The sequence below is a fragment of the Manduca sexta genome, chromosome 18, assembly GCF_014839805.1.
Source record: "Manduca sexta isolate Smith_Timp_Sample1 chromosome 18, JHU_Msex_v1.0, whole genome shotgun sequence".
NCBI classification, from domain to species: domain Eukaryota; kingdom Metazoa; phylum Arthropoda; class Insecta; order Lepidoptera; family Sphingidae; genus Manduca; species Manduca sexta.
Window position 1 is genome coordinate 3,675,560 of NC_051132.1, and position 9,368 is coordinate 3,684,927.

Below are 9,368 nucleotides of genomic sequence, written 5' to 3' on the forward strand. Positions count from 1 at the left end.
TCCTGTTTTGCCCGGTACAGCTATCAGAATATAGATTAACCGCAGTATGGGTAGTTTTTTGGTCTATCATATTCAAATGGTAGGTAGGTATGGCTCGTAGGTCTCTCATACGTGAGACTCCGCCTGAGTAGGTACCACCGCAATATCTATTTCTGCCGCCAAGCAGCAGTGTGTAGTCACTGTTGTGTTCCGGTTTGTAGGACATTGTACCCAGTATAGCTACGGGAGTATTGAGGTCTTTTTCTAAAGCAAAGCAAACGCATAAGGAGTTAGAATCCGCTACTTTGCTCATTTTTGTGGTCTTCTAAAAACAGTGGCTTGCATTTTTCTTCTCCAGAATGTGATTTTTATATTCAGTGGCTTATTAATAAAAAATCTGTTTTCAAGTGATAAGTTTTTGCATTTCTCACAAAAAGTACAATTATGTTCTTTAGGCAGATAGAATCCGATATTAAAATTTGTTTTAAATATAGGTATACAACGAAATACTTTTTTTTTTGATAATACTGATGATTCTAGATTGTTTCCTTTCAAATGACCAACATACTGTAGATACAAAAACGAAATGTTTTAAAATTCTTGAACTAAATATAATTTAGTCCTTTTATTGCGATAATAGTGGAATGGAATAGCAGGCAATATCTCAATGAATGATTTTAACAGTGCGACTTCTACTTCATCTGATTTATTATGAAGACGACGAGTTCTTCTGCCACCTCGAGTGGTATTCAGAATTTTATTGGCATTTCAGATGGTGTGTCTCAAAAATATTTGGGATATGTTTAGGGTCTTAAGTAAAAATTGTTGACACACTTGAATATTATTTCCATTGTAGTTTATGAAATTATCGTATGATATTTTATGAACATTACTACTAGATCAATCTTGTTGTCGCTTACGTTATGGCTTTAAAAATATATGTATTCACGACAATTTTAGCACTTGCTATAACTTTATATCGGCTTTATTTTAGGGGGAAACGACCACAGGGTTAGGTCCGTAGTGGCTTAAAATACTACTTAGGATAAAAAACGCATTTTTGACAAAAGTGTCGCTTACGATAATTTGGCAGTAACGGCTCGATATCATCACGCCATATTCAATAGGAGCGGATCAGTAATGGCTAATCTCAGGAACTACCGATTCGAACTGAAAAAATATTTTTGGGTTGAATAGTCCTTTGTTTGTGGAGTGCTCAAAGCTCATATATCATCACGCTATACCGAATAGGAGCGGAGCAGTAATGGCTAATCTCAGGAACTACCGGTTTCAACTGAAAAATTCGTTTTGTGTTGGATAGCCCTTTATTTGTGGACCGCTATAAGCTATATATCATCACGCTATGACCAATAGGAGCGGAGCAGTAATGAAACATGTTGCAAAAACGGGGAAAATTATAAGTTTATGTATTAAGATGAAATTTGGTATGGAGACAGTTTGAGACCCTGGGAAGAACATAGGCTCCCGGGAAACTACTACTTTTATAACGGAAAACTTTAGCCTGAAAAACTTTATAACGCGGGCGGAGCCGCGGGCAAAAGCTAGTATGTAATAATATAGTACATTTACTCCTGACTGTAAAAATTACTTAAATTAAATTTATAATAAATGGCAAGATGATACACTTTCTGTGTATCTTTCTATATTATATCTTACTAGAATTGCTCGCGGCTTCGCCCGCGTGTTAGTTCTTCGATAAAAATCCCGCTATAATTTTTTCCGGGATATGTCCTACCTAGGAACGCAAATTTGATTAAGACTCAATAAATAGGCTATTCGACACTAAAATAATTTTCAATTTCAACCAGTAGTTCCCGAGACCAGCACATTCAAACAAACAAATTCTTTAGCTTTATATAATAGTATAGATTATAATAGGTAAATAAGGCAAATCACCCATAATCAGTCTAAAAGGTGAGAGAGTCTGCACTTAGACCCCAGAATGGATAACTGCATAAACCAACCGGTAATCAAATCAATTGACACGGTTCAATCAGCACAGTGAGCCTGACCTCTCTGATAAGGGTCCATGATAAACACATCACGTTTATGACCATAGGCCAGTTCAAAATAGGGTTACTTGCTATATATAGGTGGATCAATATGATTAACAATGTAAACAAAAGTACCATACATGTTTTAATAAGTTAGATATGGTTTAAAAACTATATTACTTTACTTCATTGCATAAGACTTTGTGTTTATGATGGAAATATAATATGCATATGTTATTACACAAATAAAGTAGTAGTTATATTGTAAACGTTAACTGATAGAAATCTATTAGCAGTTTTGTTTTACAATAAAATATGAAGAATATAACAATCAGAACTTAAAGAGAAATAGAGTCTTTCTGGTGAGAAATAAAATTTTGTCTATTTTCCAACTTAGGTTGTAAAGGTAGTCTCCATGTAGTTACTTGGAATTAAATAAGGAAATGATGAACATTATTATATAAGGCACTTTGAGTTTATAGGCTGAAACAAAATGCAATAACTTACAACATGAAATCTGAAAAATCTATTGTTTTCTTGAATGTATAGTGTTTATTTTTAGTCTTACTTTAGTAAACTTATAAGAAACAAGTTAAATTTTATCTCTACTTTAAAAGTTACTTTAAACATATCCATAAGTACATCACACTCATAAAAAATAAGTAATCTTGTACAGGTACAGTTAATAAAATAGATTGAGATCAATGGTGGTCCTTTATTATGGGTAATTTATATACTCTTCGAACATAGGAAAGAGAATGTAACCCCTTAGACTCGGCTTGGAGCATTGTACTCATTTATTTTCTTATGTACCGTACCGGTTTAATGAAATCCTATGTATATGAACTAGTATAATTTATATGAATGAAAACATATTAAACATATTTGACGAACAAATGATAATACTTTGTTATAAACTTCAAAGTATGAGATGGATAAAAATATTATTTTGTTGCAACTAACAGCTCGCCGCGTAAATTATAACCTATATGACAACAAACTTGTATCTATGCCAATGTAATTCTATAATAGATTCAAGAATAACGCTTCCTTACGATGATCTTATCTGAACGCAAGAGCAGGAGCATGCCTCTAAATACAATCAAAATACTTATTAGTAAATTTGATATGTTCAAATATGTTCTGTTGCCCATCTTGGAAGTTAAGTTTTAATGAAAATAATGTACTCACATGTCCTTGGAGACTTTCAGCAACTAATTCATGAACCCATAAACAATTACTGTAGAAATCAATCACAGATTAGCTTTAGAAATCGCGAAAATATAAACAATTCAAAATTTCCGGCCATAAAATTTACGTCACGGAAACTGTCAGATTTCGGAAATAGTTGCTTCTGAGTAATGTTGAGTAGGACATACAAAAGGCGGTACATTTGTCCGGTACATGACATCAAAATGTAAGAGTGGCTCAAAATTATATATTGTACTACTTCAAATTTTATGTCGCGATAGTCGCGTTACTCATTCTCCGTCTTTGGTTAACTAAAGGACGAGGACAGTGAGGTAGAGAACCGAATGCTACAAATTACAATAGGACATTATTTTACAATGAACATTAAATTACTGCGTTTCGACTCGCGAGCAAAAGGGAAATATTTTGAGTGTTAACATTATAAAATACTGTAAGGCGCGCATTGGAGCGCCGAGCCTCAGTTCGCCTCGCCTCATTTGAAGTAGGACATTGTACCGGCTCAATGCTAAAAAGGAGGCTACTCTTACAAACTCTTTTTCATGTCATGTCCTACCCAACTCTACTTCTGAGTGATTTCTATGTTCGTTGAGCAAATACTTGAAATCATTGTGAAATAAATTCTATTTATTTTTAATGAATTGGTAATTGAAAATAATTTAAATAAATATAGTTCCGTATTCAACTGAATCACTAAATGATAAAAAAACTCTTAAAAGTTTTACGTTCCGTTACACGTATTTCGTATCATTTTATTCTGTATGAAACATCGATGATGTCACCTTTATTGCAGATGTCAATTTTATGTCAAAACAAATTTATTTCACTTGAAAATTTGCAAAATATTGTAGAAATACTTATTTTAAAATGGGTTTATTCGGTAAATCACCCGAAAGAAACCCTAAAGAAATGGTAAAGATTATATTTACTACATTACAAAATAGCAAATTTATTTTTTCTTACTAAATAACTATTTATCATTTCAGGTGAACGAATGGTCACATAAACTTAGGAAAGAAGGCTATAATTTGGACAGACAAATAAGAAGTAAATCTAAATATAAAATTTCTAATTTTATATTAATAAATATGTAACTTATATGTTACTTAAACCAGATCTAAAACCATACAAATTACAATGGGGAATGAAACAAAATTTTTAAATATATTGTATCATAACTTGATTTTGGAAATAGTAAATTAATAGTATGTTAATAATTTACTGGTTCAGTCTACCACATAATAATTAAAAATTTCAATTTGTAGGTATACAGAGAGAAGAGGACAAAATCAAAAGATCATTGAAAGAAGCCGCAACAAAGAATGACAAACAAGTGTGTACAATACTGGCTAAAGAAATTATCAGATCAAGAAGAGCTATCAGCAAAATATACACTAGCAAAGCACATTTGAACTCAGTACAGTTGCAAATGAAAAATCAATTAGGTAAATACGTGTTTGATATCATCTTACTTACAGTTAACAGTAAGTGACAGTATAATTCATACATAACAATTGTGTTACAGACATATTAGGAAATATGGTATAAAATAAGTCTTTTAGGTGTAAGACTTTATAGTTTGCCAATTTGTAAAGAAATATTAATATTATGTAATAGAAATATTTTAATTTTAACATTAAATTATCATTGATTTCTCCCATCTGATAAGCAGATAGTATCATGTGAGTACTGAGTAATCAGAACAACTGCCTTTGAAAATCAATTGCATGACTACCTTAGCAATTGAGTTAGCAATCTTATTAAATATTTAAAATAAGGAGAAAACTTGAAATTAAGGCATACAAATCTAATGTTTTTTTTTTTATTATAGCTACATTAAGAGTTGCAGGATCATTGCAGAAATCCACAGAGGTATGAACTTAAATTTGTTTGATTAATAACACCTATTTACCTATTCTGTGATGTGGGTATTTGCCATAGTCGCTAAGGATTGATAATATTATTTTTTATTTTATTTTACTGAACATTGTATATGTCTCTTTTGTAATAAAATGTGTCCCAGTCGCAAAATTTTTCTAGGAAAAATCTGGGAATACAGAAAAAAAAAAAAAATAATATGGCAACTTTATAATATTCTCATGATCTTCTGAATGTGTATGGCTAGTCACCACTAGCGAATTTAGTGTTATTTTATTACTTACTCCTTTTCAATATGTGACTTGATCAGAATATGAAAACAAGTTTTGGGGGCGCTATATTTCCTTATTCGTTTTAAAGTTTACATTGTCAGTACAAGAATTAAGTTCCATATTTTAAAATAACTTGGCGAGGTTTTTACTTCCCTTTCGTAATATAAATATAATTCAACACTATAAAGGTGATGCAAGCGATGCAGGCGCTGGTCCGCCTGCCGGAAGTGGCCGCGACGATGCAGGAGTTGAGCAAGGAGATGATGCGTGCGGGAATCATCGAGGAGATGCTCGACGACACCATGTCCAGTATGGAGGATGAGGAGGAAATGGAGGAGGCAGCGCAGACTGAGGTTGATAAGGTATGTAATCAATATCTTTAAGGTTTAGGTATGTCTCACTGCTTGGCAAATGCCTAGGTAACATTTCCCTTCGCCTTAAATTAAATGCATCTAGATCGCCCTCTATCTTTTATGTTCAAACAAATGCCTTGGTGGCGTGAATGCATTGCATGCGAGGTAAAACTACCGACAAAGGTCACTGATTCTATCCTCAGAACAGCCAAAGTTTGTATACATAGGTTGGGTAATTAAAGCTGGTATGTTCACAGTCCTGACACCAATTCAACTTCAATCAGTATGGTTAAAAAATGTTTTACATAGATGTAAATAAAACATCATACTATATAAATTTGAATTTGTTGATGTAGGCATTGCGTTGTTATGACGACTGACGTGTGTTTATTCACAGACACTAAACACGCACAGCATGTGAATGTGTTGTACGCGCAAGTTTTAGATGAATACCGAGCTGTAATATGTATGTACTAAACATAAATCATGTGGTTGCAGGTGCTATGGGAGTTGACGCAGGGCAAGCTGGGCGAGGCGCCCGCGCCCCCCACCGCCGTCACCGCGCCCTCCACCAGCCGCGAGGAGGAGGCGCCCGAGCCCGACGAGAACGAACTCGACGAGATGCAGTCGCGGCTCGAGGCGCTGCGCTCCTAGGACATGACGCTACTCACGCTGCGGTGATGCTGAAGAGATTTTCAACTGTAAGTAAGGTGGTTTTGAGTAGACTTTAAATGTTGCGTCGAAGTCTGACAACATGATGCTAAATTACTACTTAATAGAGGATTGTATTTGAGTATAGAATTTAAGGAAAGTCCTGTTGGTAAATCTATACTATTATATAAAGCTGAAGAGTTTGTTTGTTTGTTTGTTTGAACGCGCTAATCTCAGGAACTACCGGTCCAAACTGAAAAATTCTTTTTGCGTTGGATAGCCCTTTGTTCGTGGAGTGCTATAGGCTATATATCATCACGCTATACCCAATAGGAGCGGAGCAGTAATGGCTGATCTCAGGAACTACCGGTCCAAACTGAAAAATTCTTTTGCGTTGGATAGCCCTTTGTTCGTGGAGTGCTATAGGCTATATATCATCACGCTATACCCAATAGGAGCGGAGCAGTAATGGCTGATCTCAGGAACTACCGGTCCAAACTGAAAAATTATTTTTGCGTTGGATAGCCCTTTGTTCGTGGAGTGCTATAGGCTATATATCATCACGCTATACCTAATAGGAGCGGAGCAGTCATGGCTAATCTCAGGAACTACCGATTCAAACTGAAAAAATCTTTTTGTGTTGAATAGTCCTTTGTTTGTGGAGTGCTCAAAGTCATATATCATCACGCTATGACCAATAGGAGCGGAACAGTAATGGCTAATCTCAGGAACTACCGGTTTCAACTGAAAAATTCGCTTTGTGTTGGATAGCCCTTTATTTGTGGACCGCTATAAGCTATATATCATCACGCTATGACCAATAGGAGCGGAGCAGTAATGGCTAATCTCAGGAACTACCGGTTTGAACTGAAAAAATCTTTTTGTGTTAGATAGCCCTTTGTTCCTGGAGTGCTATAGGCTATATATCATCACGCTATGACCAATAGGAGCGGAGCAGTAATGAAACATGTTGCAAAAACGGGGAAAATTATTAGTTTTGAGAGTTTCCGTTGCCTGCGCTGCGTAAACGGTTAAAGTTATGCAACAATGATGTATGACGGAATTGTTCCACTTAAAAAGTTCTAAAAAATATATTATAAAACAAAGTCCCCCGCTGCATCTGTCTGTCTGAACATGTTAAACTCAAAAACTACCCAACGTATTAAGATGAAATTTGGTATGGAGACAGTTTGAGACCCTGGAAGAACATAGGCTCCCGGGAAACTACTACTTTTATAACGGAAAACTTTAGCCTGAAAAACTTTATAACGCGGGCGGAGCCGCGGGCAAAAGCTATTATAAAATAAAGTCCCCCGCTGCATCTGTCTGCCTGAACGTGTTAAACTCAAAAACTACCCAACGTATTAAGATGAAATTTGGTATGGAGACAGTTTGAGACCCTGGGAAGAACATAGGCTCCCGGGAAACTACTACTTTTATAACGGAAATCTTTAGCCTGAAAAACTTTATAACGCGGGCGGAGCCGCGGGCAAAAGCTAGTTATGAAATAAATGTGGAAAAGATTGTTTTAGTATTGACACAGCATAGGAAACATTAGTTATTGACAGTGTGAACTGTAAATAACTGTGTAGATCTCTAATATTTATTATTATAAACTTTATGCAGTCAAATCATGTCAACCGGGATTAAGCTCGTATTATTTAGGCCTATTAATTACCTTTGTGTGTTAGTTTAATGTGGGTACTAATATATAAACTTTTTTGTAGATGCACGAATAAGTCCCGAGCGATCTAAACGAACGGTTCCACGCCGGCAGGAGAAGTCAACAAATGCCTTAAACATTTTGTAAATAAATTTTAATTTTATCGTTGTTACATTATTAAGATTGTATTAATACATGATTAGTGGATCTGTACTAGATCTCAGATGTCGCTTCCAATTAATATAAGCCATTAATAATTGCTTTGTTACCGCGATTTCGTGAAATAATATATTTATTATGTTTAAATAAATCAGCAAATGGGGTAAGGCAGCAGTGTGCGCCAGTGATGGGGCATCGTACCATTGCGGAGAATTGACATTACTCCATGACTGCAAAATATAAAAAACTAACATTTTGTGTTAATATTTTATCTGGTTGTATCAAATATTACGTTCATTTAATGGATGATTTCACTAGCTGCTCGCCTCAGGAATAAAAAAAATGAATTTCCATCATCATTGAGTAATTATAAAAAAGGAAACCAACCACCCAATACGTGCCTTAAGCTTTCATCTTTCTGTGGCACCCTGCACTGATTCGGAGAAGGAAGGAAAGATTTTTAAGCTAAAAGACTATACTCTATTTATATGGACTTAGCGTTTATTTTTTTGACACAATAGTTAATGTGAAACCCGATTATTGTTCTCATATAGGTACTGAGTATTAAGCAGTAGGCAACATCATTTCTCCACCAAAATGTTTGATATTAGAAAACTACATATTAGCTTAAAAATCTTTACCATCCCTTTCTGTCTTGCGTAATCCTCATATTTAGTATTAAAATGGGAGAAATTTTAACATCAAAGCAATTCTCGCAAACGGATTTTTAGAGCAAGATTAGCTTCACAGCAAACACAATACTTAATTTTTCTTACGACAAATGTACAAACTAACCGATGTTGATGTCATTTTATTGACGTGCGCGTTTATTGTAAGTGCTGAATGTTGCAATAAATTATTAATTAATTATGGCATTTTATTTATTTGGTTTTAATTTTGAATACAAACAAAATTCTAAAATCAATTCAGTTACTAGTTTACTAAGTTTGAAGGAAAATTGATCTTACGCATGTTGAGTAAGAGAGAAATAGTAGTAGGAATCTAGATAGCTAATAACCGGCCTCAAACAAAACTGGTTATTCGCTTGACACAGAGTAGGATCTTGTAAAAACTCAAGAGAATTCGCTATGATTATAATGCAACAGGCATGGTGCCGCCGCCCGCTGTAGACAAGCATCCAGTATTATATATTTGTTGTAGTTTATGGCTGATATAGCATCCGTACGTT

At 34.7% G+C, this 9,368-nt stretch overlaps 2 protein-coding genes across 2 annotated transcripts in view; one reads left to right on the top strand and one right to left on the bottom strand.

Moving 5' to 3' along the window:
• Positions 1-3,354, bottom strand: part of LOC115444265 (glycerol-3-phosphate acyltransferase 1, mitochondrial) — a 75,477-nt gene extending 72,123 nt beyond the window's left edge. The window contains exon 1 of the mRNA XM_037440171.1: positions 3,186-3,354. The gene's annotated coding sequence lies outside the window, so the exon portion shown is untranslated. The remainder of the gene's footprint in view (positions 1-3,185) is intronic.
• A 619-nt stretch (positions 3,355-3,973) lies between these two features.
• On the top strand, positions 3,974-9,047 carry LOC115444272 (charged multivesicular body protein 3). The gene is made up of 7 exons (XM_030169989.2): positions 3,974-4,115; positions 4,190-4,250; positions 4,469-4,648; positions 5,035-5,075; positions 5,542-5,715; positions 6,205-6,407; positions 8,085-9,047. The coding sequence occupies exons 1-6, from the start codon at positions 4,071-4,073 to the stop codon at positions 6,358-6,360; spliced, it is 657 nt and encodes a 218-aa protein (XP_030025849.1). The 5' UTR covers positions 3,974-4,070; the 3' UTR covers positions 6,361-6,407; positions 8,085-9,047.
• Positions 9,048-9,368: the final 321 nt, after the last annotated feature.

Bases quoted from the DNA above. Each gene is read 5' to 3' on its own strand.
- LOC115444272 (XM_030169989.2), top strand. From the start codon at position 4,071: ATGGGTTTATTCGGTAAATCACCCGAAAGAAACCCTAAAGAAATG. The intron at 4,649-5,034 runs GTAAATACGTGT...TTTTTATTATAG, and splicing joins GCAAATGAAAAATCAATTAG to CTACATTAAGAGTTGCAGGA. The intron at 5,076-5,541 runs GTATGAACTTAA...AACACTATAAAG, and splicing joins CATTGCAGAAATCCACAGAG to GTGATGCAAGCGATGCAGGC.